The 19113-nt window shown below is 36.4% G+C and overlaps 1 protein-coding gene across 2 annotated transcripts in view; it reads left to right on the top strand.

Annotated features, from left to right (window-relative positions):
- Positions 1 to 19113, top strand: part of LOC5576808 (mucin-17) — a 294664-nt gene that overhangs the window by 246831 nt on the left and 28720 nt on the right. The window contains exon 3 of one of the 2 annotated variants that reach the window (XM_021855039.1): positions 8865 to 9218. The exons of the other annotated variant lie outside the window; for it this stretch is intronic. Coding sequence (XP_021710731.1) covers positions 8865 to 9218 — 354 coding nt within the window. The remainder of the gene's footprint in view (positions 1 to 8864; positions 9219 to 19113) is intronic. 2 annotated transcript variants of the gene reach the window in all.

Genomic DNA, 19113 nt, shown 5'->3' with positions numbered 1-19113 from the left:
GAATTTTTTCCCACTGTCCAGGGGGATGGGGCACTCTCCTCATGCACCACCCTAGCTCCGCCCATGATAAATGGCAAAGTGCTCGAATTAACAACACATACGGCTCGTGCGAGTGAGGCGTGTGTAGTTACTTTGGAGTGGCTTTTAGCCGTGGTACTTTGGTTGATGTCCGATTGGGAACCCTGGCGAGCGGGACGAGGAATTCAAATGAGATATACCTATGTATGAACGATGGAATCCTCGAGGCTATTCTTGGATGCGGATGATGTTCGCTGAGCTGATATTTCAATCATCTCAAGAATGCTTCCCGATGTTAAGTAGCATGCTGATGATGCTGAAAAAAAGGGGGCTACGCCCTGATCTTTTGTCTGCCCGTCAGCATGAGTGGGCACAGCTATTATCTCCGATCGGCACATTATTGGAAAGAATCATGATTTATGACGGGGAAGCTAGACACAGACTGAATTGCGGGCGCGCACGTAACGAATGGGATTTGTGTATGCAAGCTTTCGTCATTCGGGTTTGTGTAATTCAAAGGACTCATATAGTGAGCGGCTTACGTATGGGCATAATAAATCTGGCAATCGACAGAGCCGTATGCAACACGCATACTAATCGTCTAAAGTGAAACTTTTCCATCGATGTCAGCCGTTTTCGTCACGAAGGCCACTCCGGTTACCGAAAAGAATCCGTTGGTCAGGGAGGCCAGGTGGTTTTTCAAATGACTTCTAATTTCACGAAAAATGTCATTCAACTCATTAATTTTATTTATAGGACAATTTCATTCGTTTCATTTCATTGGTTTTGAAAAATGTGAAAGATTTTAGGAAGAAGCAGAGGGTTTTTAAAAAGCAGAAGATATAAAATAACCTGCCGATTTGGTGAAAATCTATGGATTCAAGAAAAATGTTCTAAGCTCAAATGTATAGGGTGTCACAGAGAGTATGGGATAAAAATCCGATTTGCACACACTTGATTCATGCTATCATCAAGAGTAGATTTTTAGTTTTGAGCGATAAATTTCACTTTAAATATGTCAATGTCGTTACATTTGTCAGAAAGATCTTTTATAAATTATGAAAAAAATTTGAGAGATATCAGAGATATCAAGATATATGAAGAATTTCTCTGTTTATTTCTCCAAGAAGAGATAATTCCTTCTATTTTTCAAACAGTGTTTTATGGGTGTGAGATGAGTAATTCTTGCAAATATTCATCACAGTTTTTTTTTAGTTTACCTATAGAAATTCTTCTAACGATTTCTCTGGGAAATCCCGATTATTTTTTCCACAATATATTCAAAAATTCAGCAGTGCTACTCCATAACAATGCTCTTAGGTACTTCCACAAGATTGCATCGAGAAATTCTTTGGGATTGACCCTGAGAAATCTCTGATAATACTTATCCAGATTTTTGGTTTTAGAGTTTTTTTTCTAATTTCTTTAAAAATTTATCCTAAGATCTCACAATTTTCACATTTTTTGAGATTTCAACGTACTTCCTTAGTTAAAGACCTTTGGATTTTTAGAATATATAAATTAAAAATTATTATAAATACAGTTTTTTTTTCTCTCAGATTAGTGTGTTCTGAAAAAAAAACTGATATCATGATAATGTTTGCTTCACATGTTCTACAAATCCAATGGTGGTTTCCTAAGTGAATGAAGAGAAATGCTCAAGTAGTGATTTGCGCCTTTAGTCCTTTTACTATGCTGCGCATATAATAAACATTGGTTTCACTCGAAAAAAAAAAAAGAATCATAATTGAACTCCGATCCTCAAGATCAGTAGTCGAGAAGCTTGACCTCGGGGCTATATCACATATGTAATTGCTTGGCATCTAATGCGAATGTTGTTTGAAACACGACTGCGTTGATGACATTTGAAAGCTGTTTTCTTTAATCATCATCCATCATTAGAAAAGCAAAGCTACTATGTTCAATTTTGTACCATGTCAGCAATTGCACCATTTGGCAGTAGCTCTAAATGCAGGGGAATGAGGAATGTCGTATTTCCGACGATTTTTTACAATTTATCTGTAATTCGTATACAAAAATGATGTACTACAATAATGTTCAGAAATGACAAAGGAATGATACTACGATTGAACTTTTATGATTGGGCATGAGCTTCAGAATCTTGTAGAACAAAAACTGTAGAGAAATATATGTATTACTGGTACTTAAATGAAAAGAAATCAATTTTATGAGGTCAAAACCATCTCTAATCGGCATACAGTGTTGTAGTTGTAAAGTACTAATAATACGTTCAACTAGTGGTATTTATTTTGATTTTTGTTTTTTCCAAATTCTCGTTAGAATTTTTTTAATGTAAAAATAAGCCAAAAAACACAAACTCAATTTGAGGCACCTCCTAATCTTCTCCAAATTGGATGGAAATTTGTCTGGTAGTTTGTTTTAGTATTGCAACTAGGACTAGGGGGTGACTGGTTGAATCCCAGACATTTTTTTTTGTGAAACTGTCTAGGGAATACCTTATCATTATCTCTCATCATTTGATTTATGTATAAGGTTACTTTTTAAGGATTCTGCCATGAATTTTACCAATAATAGTGCCAACGATTTTTCCTCGAAGAATTTCTCTGGAGGTTCCTTATTTCACTAACAATTCATCGAGAGATTTTATCGTCTTTAAATATTCTTTCAGAAATTCCTTCAGAATTTGTATTAGGTATTCCTTCTTGAACTTTTTTTTTGTATGTACACTACCTAGTACTCCAGGATTTCCTAACATTTCCCAACATTCGTAATGTAATCTGTGCGACTACGCGTGAGTCCGCGACGGCGGATCTAGCCTACTCCGATCGTGGCCCGGAGCTCTCTGGTCTTCACTCCATCTCCTTTGCAGCGACGACATAATCTGCGTTAAGGGCCATTCTCATTACTCTGTACCGGGCACGGGCCGGGTCCGGGAAGTGTGTGTTTTACCACGGTGCTTTTTCGTTTAGTTCACACGGTGACCGTGCTTACCGGGCGATCACCGGGTATTTATGATGCAAGATTGCACGCACACTTTGATGAAACTGTCAAATCGTTCTGTTCTTGCAGTAATCCTGCAGATTGAGATTGGTAATGGATCATTGCACGAGTTGACTCGTTGACGCTTGAGCGATGCCGTGTTATCTACTGGACCATGGTAACTATATGACACCGTTTATACGTCAAATTCATGAACTCGTGCAATGGTCCATAAGCTTCTGGTATGAATGTTAAAGTTAAATTTAGGGATAAAAGGATTACTCCAGAATACGGAATTTCCGGTGCTTTCTTTTTGCATGTCTGGAAAACTATTTTTTGATAGATTTTTGAAAAGATTCTGGAATGTCAGAGATATTGTGTTGAAACACTTCTTTTTTCATCCAGTAATTATTATGTGTCTAAAGATTCCTTTAGTATTCTTTCCTGAGGTATTTCTTTACGAATTCTTGATAAAAATATATAGAGAACTTTCCTTCAAAAGTTCGTCCGAGTAGTATCAGATACATTTTAAACTTCTCTTCAGATTTCTTTCAAGATATACTTCAGGGTTTATTCCTGAAATGCTTCAAGGCATTTCTCCTACGAATCTCTCATGAGTTGACATGTGAAAATTCCTTCATAAAATCTTCCTGTAATTTGATTTTTGTGATTGTCTGAGATGTTTCTCGAGAGCCAGTATATACTCCTTGTATAATCCAGTAGTTGCTTACAGGAACTCTGATTTATCCAGGAACTCTTACTAACCAAGGCATAGATCGATACCTACTTGTGGTTCACGTAATAAATTAATTATTTAATTTAAGCTAACTTTTAATATGGTTCTCTAAATTGATATCGAGATACAGAATATCGGGTAAGGGAAAATTGACTGAAATTATCTTAAGAGTTCCAGTTTAAATGAATATTGGGATACACATCTTAAAAAACAGTTTGAAGCCCTCCTTGAAGTGTAATAAACAGTACTAAAAAAAGAACTTCTATAGCACAAGAAGTCTTATATTATTCTTGAAGTAATAATTGGATTATTTTTAAATATTTCTCGCATGAACTCCTTAAGGAATTCCGAACAATTGTTGTAGAAACGCAATGACTTGAGATGTTAGAGTTTCCTATATAAGTTCAAATATATTTTTAACTATGGCTTACGCGATTCTAAACTTAAAAGTATTGCAACGACTTCAAACTTCGCAACAGGAAAATATTTGATGTGATTTATGACGGAATTTCATGAAGATGTCATATGCATTATTGAAGTCTGGGTTTCGTAAGAAACCTTAGAAAATTTCTGGAGAAGTTTTGGGATAAACTGTACTATTATTTCTGAAAAATGGTTACAAAAATATTTTTGAAATGATTCCTTGAATACATTTTAAGTGAAATCCAAATGATTACACTGCGTAACAAAAAACACATTTTTGCGTGTCTCAAGGATTAAGTTATGTGTCTCTAGTAGATTTTGGGTCGCTGAATCGAATGCCGTTCTCAGAAATGTTCCATCACGTTACAATTATTGACTACATGTCGCCAAAGTTTTATAAAACACTGGTTTAATATGTTTACGTAAGATTTAAAGTATGATTTATCAAACTTTGCTGTGGTATTATCCAGCAAGCATGCAAAAAGGACTTAAACTTCCAATTTAGATATGGTTGAAATTGCACGATAAAATTTAGCTTAAATCGATTTTGTCAACATGTTTACAGGCTCCATAATAAATTATTCGTTTCTCTTATGAGGCAAAATACAATACTTACCTGAACCTCCAAAAAATAACATTTTACCATAGAAAGTATTATTAACTTTGTTGATGAGCATTGTTGTACACATGAAGTTTGAATTCTGTGGCAAATTGAGCAAATACATTATCATACAAGCTGTCAAACTTGCATGCAAGTTGGCTGTAATAGTCAAATTTGGCATTTTAAACAGATAATATCTCAAAAACTAGACGTACTCTGATATTTTTAAAGACGGCAATGGATTCAGTAACCAGCAAATATGATACCTGAGACAAAAACGTGTTCCGCAGTGTTATGAGTGTTGATATAGTCATTTTTGGAATAGAACCTGTAATGGATGAAGTTCATTTTGAGAAGAATTCTTGTAAGAATTTAAGATGCATGACTTAAACAATATCAGGATGAAAATAATCGACAAACTCTTAAATTAATTCGTGAAGTATCGTAATCCAGGTAATCCGGGACGCAATTAAAGTGGAATTCTCAGCAGAATATTTGAAGAATATCATGTGGAATCCCCAGAATAATTGTAGGAGCGTTATTTTAGAAATTTCTGGTAAAAATCTGTTATTATTTTGAGAAAAACATTAAAACATCTGAAGCAAAGAAATTTTTTGAAATTTTAATAAATTTCTATGAATTATTATATTTTTTTAATAAGGCTCGTGTAATTGATTCACTAATCGATTTGTACAGACATTTCACCGGGAATTCCTTATGGGGGAATTCTCTAAATACCGTTTTGTCTCAAATTTCGAACAGACTCATATTCCGAACACTCAGTTTTTGTATGGTGATTGATTAGTTTATTTGCAAAATAATTCATTTGAATACGATTTATTCGTGCTGTTCGGAATTTGAATCAAGGTGTTCGGAATACGAGACAGAATTAACACAGTGTTCGGCATTTTAATCAAAATGTTGTTTCATTCTTTTACGTAAAAACAATACTAAAACTAATTAAATCAACATTATTATTGGTACACCCAATAACTAACAGTTGGAATTTTCGAGGAAAATAAAATTTACACAAATATCAGCCAATTTATGCCAATCAGATGCATTTGAAGTCACTGTTGGCCATATATGTTCGGAATATGAGTCAAAACGGTATTCCTCTAGGATTTCATCGAGGAATTTCTACAGGAATCTTTCTTAATTATTTTAATTATTTCCCCAGGTACTTTCTCCAGCAATTTGAACGAAAATTAGTATGGGAATACCTTGAAGGATTTCTACGAGAATTTGTATATGAAGATTCCTCCGGGAGTTTATCAAGCTTTCCCTGCAGGGATTCATGCGGAAATTCCACTGGGGATTTCTCATAGAATTCTTCTGGGGATTCCTCCGAGCATTACACCTACGATTTCGACGAGGAGTGCGTCGGGTTTCTCCGGGTATTCCAGCAGGGATTACTCCGATAATTTCTCCAGGGATTCCTGGAATACCCCCATGGAATCCCTCTATGGATTCTTCTAGGAGTCCTTTCAGGTATTCTTCAAAGGAGTTCCTTCAGGATTTCTTCCAGGAGTGTCTTAAGGGATTCCTCCAGCAGTCACTTTAGGTATTCCTTCAGTATTACCTAAGTTTCAGGGATTACTTAAGGTTATCTTCTGGAGAATTCTTCAGAAAATTCCTCCAGAGATTTATACCAGAATTGCTTCGGTGATGCCGTCAGTCATTTCTCCGGTGATTACTTCATGAATTCGTCTTCTTGTTCCTTCAAGAATTCCTTCCAGAAATCTTCCTGAAATTTCAGGATTTCCTTAAGATTTCCACCTGGAATTCCTCCAAGGATTCATCCATGATATCCTCCAGCATATTCTTCCAGAGTGTTGAAAATAATTTTAAAGGAATTTCTGAAGGAATTCCTGAAGATATCAATGAAGGAATAACGGAAGGATCTCCTAAAGGAACTTCTAGTGCAATTCCCGAAGTCAATTTCTGAAGGAACTTCTAAAAGAATTCCTGAAGGGCCCGATGGAAGAATTCCTGGAGATACACCTGGAGGGATTCCTGAAGCAACTCCTGAAGGAATTCCTGATGGTACTCTTGAAGAAATTCTCAGAGATACTCCTGGAGGAGCTCCTGGAGGATGTCCTGGAGGAATTCCGGGAGGAAGTCCTGAAGGAATTCCTGGAGGAAGTCTTGAAGGAATTCCTGGAGGAATTCCTGAAGAAACTAATGGAGAAACCCCTGAATTAGCTTCTGGAGGAACTCCTGAATATACTACTCGGAAGTTTGGAAGGAACTACTGGATGAATTTCTGAAGGAAGGAGGAATTCCTAGAGATACTCTCGAAAGAACTCCTAAAGGAACTCTTGGAGGAATTCTTAAAAGAACTCTTGGGGAAATTCCTTATTGATTTCTGAAGGAACTCCTGGAGGAATTCCTGTAAGAACTCTTGAAAGTATTCCTGCAGGAATCCCTGAACAAACTTCTGGGGAAATTTCTAGAGGAAACCGTTATAAACTCCTAGAGGAATTACTAAAGAAACTCCTGGAGTAAACCCTGAAGGATTTCCTAGAGGAACTCCAGATGTTACTCCTGGGAGAAGTCTAGAAGGAATTCCTGGAGGAATTCCTGAAGGAACTCCTGTAGAAATTCCTGAAAGAGCTTCTGGATGAATTCTTGACGTAATTCTGAAGGAGTTCCTGAAGGAACTCTTGAAGAAATTTCTGAATGAGCTCCTGGAGGAATTCCTTGAGATACTACTGGAAGAGTTCCTGAAGGAACTCTTGGAGGAATTTCTGAAAGAACTTTTGGAAGAATTCCTGAAACAACTCCTGGAGGAATTTCTGAAGCTCCTGTGGGAGTTTTTGAACGAACTTTTGGAGGAATTCCTGGAGGAATCCCTAAGAAAATTGGTAAATTTTTTCCTGATAGCTATCTTTTTCAATCTCTCTACGTCATTATGACGCAAACATCATCAGTTCTATCTATCGACTTAACCACTTACCACAGTGGTATCCATAGGGTCGAATACCTCATCCATCACTATCAAAACACTCCTACTTCCAAGGTAGTCAGTTTTCTAGTAACAATGGCTATCTAATAAACATTCCTTCCTCTTCCGGATGGACATAAGAACTTGGGTGACGCCGTTATAAATCCAGAAATATCTAGGGTAGTGTAGTTGTACATACCTTGAAGGTGGTAAGAAACCAGAACACAAGTTCCATCTGAGTGGTTCTCTGTGCAAAATTACTATCCTGATTGATCACGGAGTAACAATTTCGAAGTGTTTGTTTCATCAGGTGATTTTTTGGTAATTGAAAGAATTATGTGGAGGATTTTTTTTCAAAAATTCCAAGCAATGATTCCTAAAAGAAGTTCTACAAACTGCTTCACATAATTCTCAGATGAATATACTGCTATCCGTTGTTGAAAAATGGGTTGACCAACGTGCGAGGATCCAATTTCATTCCATTTTTTAGCTATAGTGCGCATGAAAACAACTCGCGGAGTGCATTTTTTCAAGTTGGTGAACCCATTTTTCGACTCTAAGCAGTATTTCTTAAGGTTGCAAATTAAGGTGAAACATCTCGGAATCAAAAGATGGTCGGCACAATGGCCTACTTTGCCCCTACTCACGTTTTCATTGCACTAAACTAGAGAAATAGTTTGAAAATGTTTCTGATATTCTTATTTTAAGCTTTCTGCTAATGCACAAAGCCAAAATAAAAAGTGCACGGTTATTGGATGCTTTTTTCGCTAGAATTGTGCCTTTGAAGTCTTAGTGCAATCTTAGAAGTTGATTCCAAACTGTTTTACCCTAAGAATTCCCAGAGAAATCACTACATAAATACCTTAAGTATCTTGCAAAGAAAAAACTCGTCTATATTTCAACTCAATAATTTAGAATTGTCTTCCAAATGTCTTCACAAATTGTCAAAATGTCTGCGAAATATCTCTTGATTATTTTCCAATGGAAGACATGTCTTCCAATCTGGCATCTCTGCCATAGGTATACCCAACACAGCTTATTCATTCCAAAATGCCATCCGTAAATCCGTGTGACTTTTTTTCGAAGTAACAGTTGTTTTGTGTGTCGTGTGTGTTTTTTTAAGTTTGGGTTTTTCTTTTTGTTTTTTTCGTTTTTGCTACTAACCCCGCGTCGTATAGACACCAAGAAGTCAGGATATTTTCGAAATATCCCCCCGGCCGTTCTCGGTGACGCCTCAGCCCAACTCGGGCTTCCAGTACTCGCGTGGATCGCTCAGAAACGACTATTTTTCCAATGGGTTAAGCTCGAACAGGAATTTTGCCGCCGGTGCATCTAGCAGTGGGACGAACAGTATTGGGAGCAGTGCCAGCGGAAGTAGCAGTAGCAATTTGGGGAGCAGTAGCAGTGCTGGAATTAGCAGCAGCGGAAGCAGTTATTCGTACCGGCAGTCGCATCGGAAGAGTCCTTTCAGTAACAGTGCCATCGGGACAAGTCTAACGAGTAATGAACCGGTGTCAACCGAAGCGCCTCAGGTGAGTGGTTTTTGATTTTATGTGTTCTCGTTCTGAATTTAAAATTGGTGAGTGTGCTGTTTGTCTTGTGCTGTTGAGGCTAACATAAGAAGAATGTCACGTTTCCTCTTAATACAATATCAATGTTCTTCGTTTTCATGGATGTAGGTTTCAGAGCTGTTTCAACCGTCTTCATATATATTTTTTTTCGGATGAAACGTCGGTACCTATCGATTATTTTCAGTGAAAAATATTGAAAAGAAGCATATGAAGATGTACCTACAAGAAAGAATATAAATGCCATACGTGACCAACAGATTTGTTTTTAGTTCCTTTATTAATATCGTATTAAATATAAATTTATCAATTTATCAATCAAGAACGATAAGCTACTTTCTGAAAGTTTCTTGATGAGGATGTAAAAAAACCATCGTCGTCATGGGTTCTCATATTTTGAAATTTTAAATCGTAGTTCTCACTTCTTCCAAATCATTCTCCCAGGATTTTTTTTGGAAAAGTTGATGTTTTATACGCCTAACAGCAACTAGTCATCCAGACCATCCAGACGATGAGTCTGCTTCTTCTTCTTGGCATTAACGTCCTCACTGGGACAGAGCCTGCACTTCTCAGCTTAGTGATCTTATGTGCACTTCCACAGTTATTAACTGAGAGCTTCCTTTGCCAAAGTTGCCGTTTATGCATTCGTATATCGTTTGGCAGGTACGATTATATTCTATGCTCAGAGAAGTCAAGGAAATTTCCATTACGAAAAGATCCTGGACCAACCGGGAAATAATGTGCAAAGAATGGAAATTATTGGGCATAGTTGCATCTTAATATCGACTTTCAGACAACTCGATCAAGAATTACCCTCCGTACCAAACTGAATCATGGAAATGCCAAAGCAATTATTTACCCAATATAAATCCTTCATGACGTCTTCTGATCGTTCTAATTAGGTCACACGATGTTCCTTCCATCGAATGAAAAACCCACAAGTTCTCAAATTCCATCCGTGTTCGAAATTCGCATCGCGTATTTAGAACACTCGCGATTTTCAGTTCCAAACAACAAGAACCGATTAGCAACACCAAACACGGCAATTGTGCCGCCATTCTAACGTATGTTGGTTGTGTCCCCATAAATTAGGAAAGAAAGTGTGCCATCGAACGGTACCGTAAACCCACTCTGATTAACAACAACACTAAAACGCGCCTTATTCTGCTCATTGACACACGATCAGTTTGTTTGTCGCCAGTGAATGAATTTAATCCACCCACGTCCCACGAAGAAGGAAGGCAGCCGAAAATCAGCTCATTAGTATTCAGCGGAGAGTTCTGTTCTAGTTTTTTACTCACTTTTTGATAGACACTTCATCCAATCGGTTTTATGACAGATACGTCGTTTGGGTTTATTGGGGTCCGGTAATTGAAAGTGACAGGTTTAAGGTTCCCTGCACCTTAGAAGCCAGCTTGTGATTGAGGTTTGTTGCTAATGGATATCGATTGAACTGGATTGGTACTCATAATGACGTGTGAAACATGTTTTCAATGAGAACACGGAAATCCTCGATCTGGTTGATGGAACGGATTGATCAAGCCGAACTCATAAATTTGTTGGCACTCCCATGCGTTAATTGATCGCAAAAATGGATCGAATGGGGCGCGGAACAAGTTAAGCGGCTCAATGCTGAGGACCCCTCTGCATGTTAGTGAAGTGTCAGTTTGAAGCACACCTTACTATCGTGTGTTGTGTTTTGGTAACGGAATTATAATTTCCTGCTCAGTTGGATTGTGTACAAGAACCGGTATAAAAATAAGCATCTTTTTCAATCAGCTTCTACACGAAATTGTTGCTGAACATGAAATTACATAACAAAAACTAGTATTATTTTGAGCAATATCAGCTGACGCTTAACTTTTTAACTAGTGTTTCGAAATGAACTTTGTAATAAGAATATTTAAAGTTTTTTGTCATAATTTTAAGCTGATTGCTTATAGGGAAATGATATTACAGCATTCCGAAGTTGAGCGTTTTGTATGAAAATCCCTATTTTCTCTACTATTATGTTGAACATAACTGTACATAAGACTAATGAAAATTTTGAAATTTTTGCTCACCTATGCTTGAACGGTGTTAATTATGATAAAAATCATTCTTACAAAATTTGAATTTGGAAGAAATTTGATTGTGTACACGCCATTTGAAGTCTATATGGAAATCAATATGAAAAAGGCAAACCTTTTGTGTTCAGTCCTCTATCTGCTCGTAATAATAATCTATGGAAAAGTCTACAAACTCTTCTCATGTGAAATCTTTCCAGCTACAACTTTGCCGAAGACCACATTTTGATGTGACGCAAGGATATTTTGTTATTGTTAATATCAAAGTCTTAATCATGCTGAGATGATCATTCAATTATTTTCAGAGTTACACTGCTTTTCTGCTTTAGAACATAGTAGCCTGGATTACTTTGATCAATTCTACCCGCTAGGAGCACCACTGTTGCCTACCGAGATGTTGGTTAAGCATGCCAAAAGGCGAACACAGTTTATGATTATGCATAGCAATTCTTTCTGACGTCCCTTCAAAATGTGGTCTTGCGTAAAGTTGTAGGTGAAAGGATTTCATATGAGTAGAGTTAGTGAACTTTTCAATAGAATATTATGACTAAGAGATAGAGGGCAGGACATTAAAGGTTGGCTTTATCCATAGTAATCTCCGTAAAAGCTTCAAATGGCGTGTGCACAGTCAAATTTCATCCTAAACATTTCAAACTTTGGGAGGATGCTATTTACCATAATATACCGTTTTGATTCATATTACGGACACTTAAAGCATCAGTAAAGTATGACTCATCAAAAGGCATGTAAAATAAAATATTCTTTATGATTGCTCTGCGTTATCAAGTCTTCAAAACATTTAACTTTCGAATGGTGGGTGAATATTTTCATTCTGCAACATGAATAATTTTAAATAAATAGAAACGTGTCGATTTTTCATGATTCTTATTCTGGACGCTTGCTTACTTTTGGCTCATATTCACTATGATTCGAATTCCGGACAGCTCAAGCAAATCTATAATAGAAAAGTCAAATCATCAATTAAAATCGTCGAAGCACTTAAGAGACGTCTAAGGCAGTTGAACATAATAAATTCTTATAGATATCTATGAAGAATGCTTATTAAAACCAGTTTCCAAATTGTGAACTTTTGGACGGCAAAAATTGAAACATTTCGTGTGAAATTTTCCCCATAAAAAGTAGAGTGTCCGCAATTTGAAGCCGTGCGTAATATGAATCAAAACGGTAAGTCGTTTAAGCATAGGGGAGCCAAAATTTCAAAATTTGCATCACTCTACTGTACATATGTAAGGAATGTTTATTTTATAAAGTGAAAACATTATATTTATTTTAATTGATTTCATCATATTTGGTTTTCTGTGCAACGGTGTCAGGTTTAATTTATTCAACGATATTATGGAAATATAAGATTTCACGAATGCTTCTGTTTGAAGAACTAAAAAGTTTTTCCGAAAACCTTCGATTTTAACATCAACCGAAACCTTCCGATTTTAACATCAAGAAATATCCTATATCTTACTGCTGAAACACAAAAAAATTTTCAAAATTTTGAGATATTAAAGTTATTACGTATGGCGAAATAGGTAACCACTATGGCCATAACTGGTACACCTACCCTATTTCCTCAAAATTATATATCCCAAAACTCGAAAAAAATCAGAAATATTTCGAGCAACTCCTTAAGAAAATAATTAAGGAGTGCAGTCAGCTGTTCTTCTGAGTTGTGTTTCTCAAATACGTCTTCGAAGAACAGCATAGAGTCATTTGTACACGATTTTTTTAGAAATACTTCTAGCGATTAATGCAGAAAATGTTCCATACTTTTCTCCAGACCAGCGTGGCTTAATGTGCACAGATATTTTTGTTTCAAGGAATATCGATTTCATGGAAGGTATTGAATTGTTTGACCCTGGACATATTTTCAATAGAATTTGGTTGGTTGGTTTGGTTGGTTGAAACAATTGTTGGTATAATTTTGTGACGTGAATGTATTTTTTGAACAGTTTCTAAAACCTCTAGATAGAATTGGAGAACTGATCTTGAATAAATAAAAGACTTTTCTGAACAAATCTTTATTCTTTATATTGTTTAGGTAATTTTTGACCGATCTATTCAGAGTTTTTTGTTAAAATTTATGTCGAATAAGTTAAATAATTTTTGGCCGACGATTCAGGAGCATGAATTTATCTATCGTCTTACATATTTCGGGAAAGTTTTACTCTTGCAAAGCTGTAGAGTTATTTTGAGTGAGCTTTAATGATAAATTCTGTAAATTCATTTAGGTACTGATATTATTGTGAGTTTGTCAGGAATATCGAATGGAAGGTATTAAAACTATTGTAAAACATTTTCTGGTTTGAAAATTTCAGAGATATTCAGCTGAATTTCTGCATAAGTTCCAATAGCACTTTGAACTATAGCTTTACTAATGGCTACACTGATGACTGAAAAATTTAATTTGGAAAAGTCAAAATCCTGTAACCTTTTTATTATAAATTGACGCTTATATTGAGCTGTTCTGTAATCCAATCCGCATTATTATTAAATTAATTAACTCATTACGCGTGGTAGAGATGGACAAATTATGGGTGAAATTATGAAAAAAATCCACGTGCTCGGCTGGGATTTGAACCCAGGACTCTTGTATGCTAGACGAGCGCTTTACTAACTCAACTACCGAGTCACTTGGTAACCCAATAACTGAGTTGGTTACAAGTTTAGAATTCAAATCCCCACAGACCCTTTTCATAACCCATATCCATCCATATCATGTTACTAGACACGCGGGCACTCAGTTATTGGGTCACCAAGTGGATCGGTTGCTTAGTTGGTAAAGCTCTCGTCTAGCATACAAGAGTCCTGGGTTCAAATCCCAGCCGAGCACGTGGACTTTTTATTAGCTTTATTTCCACCCTTCAAATATTATTGAAGTTTGAGGATATGCGTCAGAACTATTGTACCGTGAGTTTAAGTTGTTTGCACTAACTATCTCATTTTTGACTTAAGATCGTACAAACCTCTGCCGCAATATTCGCAACATGATTTCGTAACATCACATTACTAGTAAAATTCAATTTGCAACAATAATAAAATATATCTTCCAAATTTTTGCCAGCTTTTCGAAAGAGAATTTCGTAATCTGTGTCAATGAGTCAAAATTCTGCAATATAGAGACATTCATGTTATGAGCACGAACTGTGTCTATTAACGTTTCAGGAAAACAATATTTTTTACAAAAAAATGATTCCCGATGTCTGCTTACAAATAACATACATTTGGCGTAGCTTTGAATAAATAATGTTTTCTGTTACATCTTTTCTTTCTCAATTTTGCATGATTTGGTTTTAAAATTATCGCTCTGTGGGTTAATATGTTTTTGCCGCATATTTAAAAGAGAACTCTTAATGCCTAACAACCATCAAAGGCACATTTTCTCCACTCCGAAATGTGAAAAGATCAAAACTGTATCGTTTCCCGTTAATCAAATTAATTTAAATTATCAGTTCAAATAAAAAATAATATAACAATATATTACATTTTTTTTTCTTTTGTAAAGTTATCATTATTTCAATTCAACAAATTAAGTTCGTCACAATCAGGTCCGCATTTAGGGGGGAGGTAAGAGGGCCATAGCCCCAGGCTCCCACATTTTGGAGGCACCCACAAATTAAAATTATTGGTAATAAAACATTTGGAAAATGACTTGAATAGTAGTTTACGGAACAAGTTGCAGAATGATGATTGTTACAGCACGAGTCATAATTACGACGAGTGCTGTAAATATCGTGTTCTGCAACGAGTTACGTACAACATATTTCGCAATTTCGTAGAAGACCACTTGAGGGTATCAGAAATTATATCGGAATGCATTCACCATCATTTTACAATTTCTGAAAAATTATTGGGTAATGATTCATTACGCAACTCAAAACAGTCGCGTAATGAGAAAACGTTGCGTAAGGAATCATTACAACACTGGTTTCAGTTGGGTAATGACTATTCCCGCACTGCATACTTCAGTGCAGGAAAGTAGGCCGTTTAATGACAGATTGGCGTGATGTAACACAGCCTATTACGATGCGAAATTACATGTGATATGAGAAATTCAATAACTTCCCAGGGATTTCAGTATGTAATTATTACTGTGGTCATTTGAAACGCAAATATCAAATTGAGGAACACCAAAAGCGATTAGAATTTTCACAAAGAAGGCGAAGTCAAAGATTGATTTTCTCCACTAGGCGCATTTGAAGCCCAGTTAGACAAGATTATCATGTCAAACAGAAACATCAGTTTTTGTTAACAGCGGAGCATAAGAATTCTTGTAAAAGAAATAAAAGTACTAAGTTGAGGACGGGGTTGGTGGTCTAATGGTTATCGCTTCTGCTTCATATGCAGAAGGTCATGTGTTCAATCCCATGGCCGTTCATTTCTCGTACTTTGTAGTTGTATCTTTCACTTGCTTCTATCTACCTACCACTCGTAATATATCAATGTTGATCTTTCACAGTTCATAGCGTTCGCTAGAACTCGAGACGGACAGAAATAAACCGTTTTCCTACGTTTACATTCATTCATCATTATAACACGCTGATACTACATAGGCAGCCTGCTAACTAAACCAGCAAGCCTCTCTGCCATAAAAATTACCATACCCCTTCACCCTTCCCGCATGAACTGGCGTAGACGCAGTGGTATATACGGTCTACCGTGGGAGCCTGTTGAATGCATCATTAGACTGGCCCAGCTCAGTATGGGAGAAAAATAAAGTTGTATGATTCCACGGGGCACCCCCTAGGATTATTTTTTGGGGTTAGAGGAAGCCTTTCTGAAAAATTCAGCTCATTTGGTCGTTCCATGAGCTGGCGCATTTAAATTGAAGTTAATATTGGATTTTCAGCTCAAACATATGAGCAACAGCATATCATCTACTGTTTTGTTCAGGAAAATTTATGATCGTGTTCAATTGGACCCAGAATGTCAAAAACACTACTTGATATAATAGCGAAGAATATTGTAGAAGATTTTACCATGATCAAAATTAATAAAGTTGGTGTTTTAACCATCTGAAGTATATCATGCAATACTGCTTGTATTTCTTCAACATAGCTTGGAGGTAACCATTAAGCGCATCATAGCCACCTATGACACTGGGCGAGCTGAGGCACATGTCGCATGCATATAAGTGACTGTACGGGAGTGCTGATCTAAGCCTAACTTTCAACAACTGAAAAATAATGAAAATGAGATTAAATCCAGGTACAACCTTCTGCAATTATGTTCATTAGGGTATCAACTAGTGTAATTGTCATTCTGGGCTTATTTGGACGCGAACAATTAGTATACGGAACGAAACAGTGACATAGGATCAATTTTCAATATATTTGAGACGAATATCCCATACAAACTTCATACCGATTGCGCCAGCTGGTGGAGCAACCAAATGAGTTGAAATTTTGAGAGACCATTTTTCTTACCCTAAGGCTCATATCTAGGGGGTGCCCCGTTAAGTTTTACAACTTTTTTGTTCAAGGGCCAGTCTAATGCATCATCAATCCCTCCTCCTTCCCCTAATTGGTCTGCATTCTGACGTGGCAGCCACCATTGTTGCCTAAAAATAGAAGATCACCAGCACTTATACACTGAGTGTGTCTGTTAATGCCAAGCAGTCATTTGGTTGGTTCCTTGTGTAAGTACAGCTGATCTGGCGATACTGGAGTGGCAACCACGGGCGGCCGATCAAGCTCAAGCTCAAGCTCAAGAAAATAATAGTACAAAGTTAAATATGATGAAAGGACCCAGAATGAATTATATTAATTCTACAATAATTAAAATAAAATGCACAACCCATGGTCTTTCCAAACACCAGTTCATACCATGTTTTAAAATTTAATAACTCAATAATATCTAAAGGTTTCCGAGCCAAAATAACATTTATTAGGGTTTCAAAGCGGTTTTCAAATTATTTGTGCTGCATTTTTTCAATTGACTTTTCCCCGAATTCCAGTTCCCCGATTTCCTTATTGTCGAATGACTTTTTTCCTCGAAAAGTACAATAAAGGACCAGCATAGTTATCAAAGGCATCGTGATGAGTTGGAAAGAACGATAAGCAATCTAAAGAACATGTTTTTTTTTCAAATAACCATGAAATAACCATATCGTATGGCTAACCAGCCGAGTGGAAGCTTAACAACTACCGAAAAACTGAACATTACATATACTTTGCAATTGGATTAAATGGATTCTTTTCGGTTAGAATCGAACTCACGGCTTCCTATTCTAAAGAATAATATATGGCCATTTTCTATTAAACATATGTTGCCAGAAATGCAGCACAGCCAATTAGAACACCTTGACCAAAAAGTTTATAGGTAAACTATCTCTTATTCCATTCTACAATACTTAAAAAGGTTTCTTAAAAATGTCTCCAACAAATTTCTAGCCCCGGGCCCTTACACTTGTAAATCCGGCCCTGGTCACTGTCCGGTTTATGGATAAAAGGTCTAAAGAGAAAAGGTCGAAAAGACAAAAGGTCGAGAGACAAACGGTCGAAAGAACAAAAGGTCGAAAGTGATTTGCTTGGTGGGAAATTTTTCCTTCTTTGAAAAAAGATTTTGTCCCTTCGGTTTTGTTTTCGACCTTTTGTCTTTCGACCTTCTGTCCTTTCGATCTTTTGTCATAGATCCTCACTGTTCTTACATGTTTATGGTAGATTTTATGTATTTTAGCAGTGGAATCGCTCTGCATTTCTGGAGAACAACACTGTTTGAAATTTTCTGATGGATGTTTCAAAACCTTTTTTTATGTTCCGGGAAAAACGGAAAACCTTTCAAAGTACCGTTTTGTCTCAAATTCCGAACAGACTCATATTCCGAACACTCCGTTTTTGCATGGCGATTCGGTTGAAATGTTTCGTTGAAATATGTCATCACATAACCAGGAAATGGCAGTCGATTGCAATTCAATTTTAACGTCTCTAAATGTATTTTATACCTCGGGAGTATTGATGATTCTTTAGTTCAAGACCAGTAAAACTCGCTTGAATCAATTTATTTGCGAAATTCTTCATTTGAATACGCTTTATTCGTGCTGTTCGGAATTTGAATCAAGGTGTTCGGAATATGGAACAGAATGAACGCAGTGTTCGGCATTTGAATCAAAATGTTGCTCCATACTTTTACATTAAAACAATACTAAACAAGTTCAAATAAACATTTTTATCAGCACACTACACAGCTTAACAGTTAGGCTTTCCGAAGAAATAAAAACTTTTACAAATACAGGTCGGACTCGATTATCCGGAGACTCGATTATCCGGGGACTCGATTATCCGGGATTCGATTATCCGGAATTTTAGACTCGATTATCCGGAATTTGATTTTTGATGTTCTTGTTTTTCAATTTTTGTGCATAAATCTGAGATAATTTGGTATTGCAATATACAACATGAATAGTTTTGCAGTTTTGAACGTATTTAAGAACAGGGGGTGTTTGAAAAAGTGGTTTTTGTGTATGCTGGTCAAATTTTTTTTTTACTTGTAAAGACCTCTACTGTTCCTAGAAATAATTTCTGGCTACGCCACCGCATCATATAAATAAAACAACAAAAAAGATAATATTTATGTTCTTTTATCGAAGATTTCATTTTTTTCTTAGTGATTCGATTATCCGGAGGATTCGATTATCCGGAGTGAACAAAATTCGATACTCTGGATAATCGAGTCCGACCTGTATCAGCTAATTTATGCCTGCCAGATGCATGTGAAGTCACTGCTGGCCTTAAGTGTTCGGAATATGAGTCAAAACGGTAATCTACAGTGACGCCAACCAA

The sequence above is a fragment of the Aedes aegypti genome, chromosome 3 (assembly GCF_002204515.2).
Source record: "Aedes aegypti strain LVP_AGWG chromosome 3, AaegL5.0 Primary Assembly, whole genome shotgun sequence".
Taxonomy (NCBI): domain Eukaryota; kingdom Metazoa; phylum Arthropoda; class Insecta; order Diptera; family Culicidae; genus Aedes; species Aedes aegypti.
The sequence above is the reverse complement of the archived record's forward strand: the minus strand, read 5'-3'. Positions and strand labels throughout refer to the sequence as shown.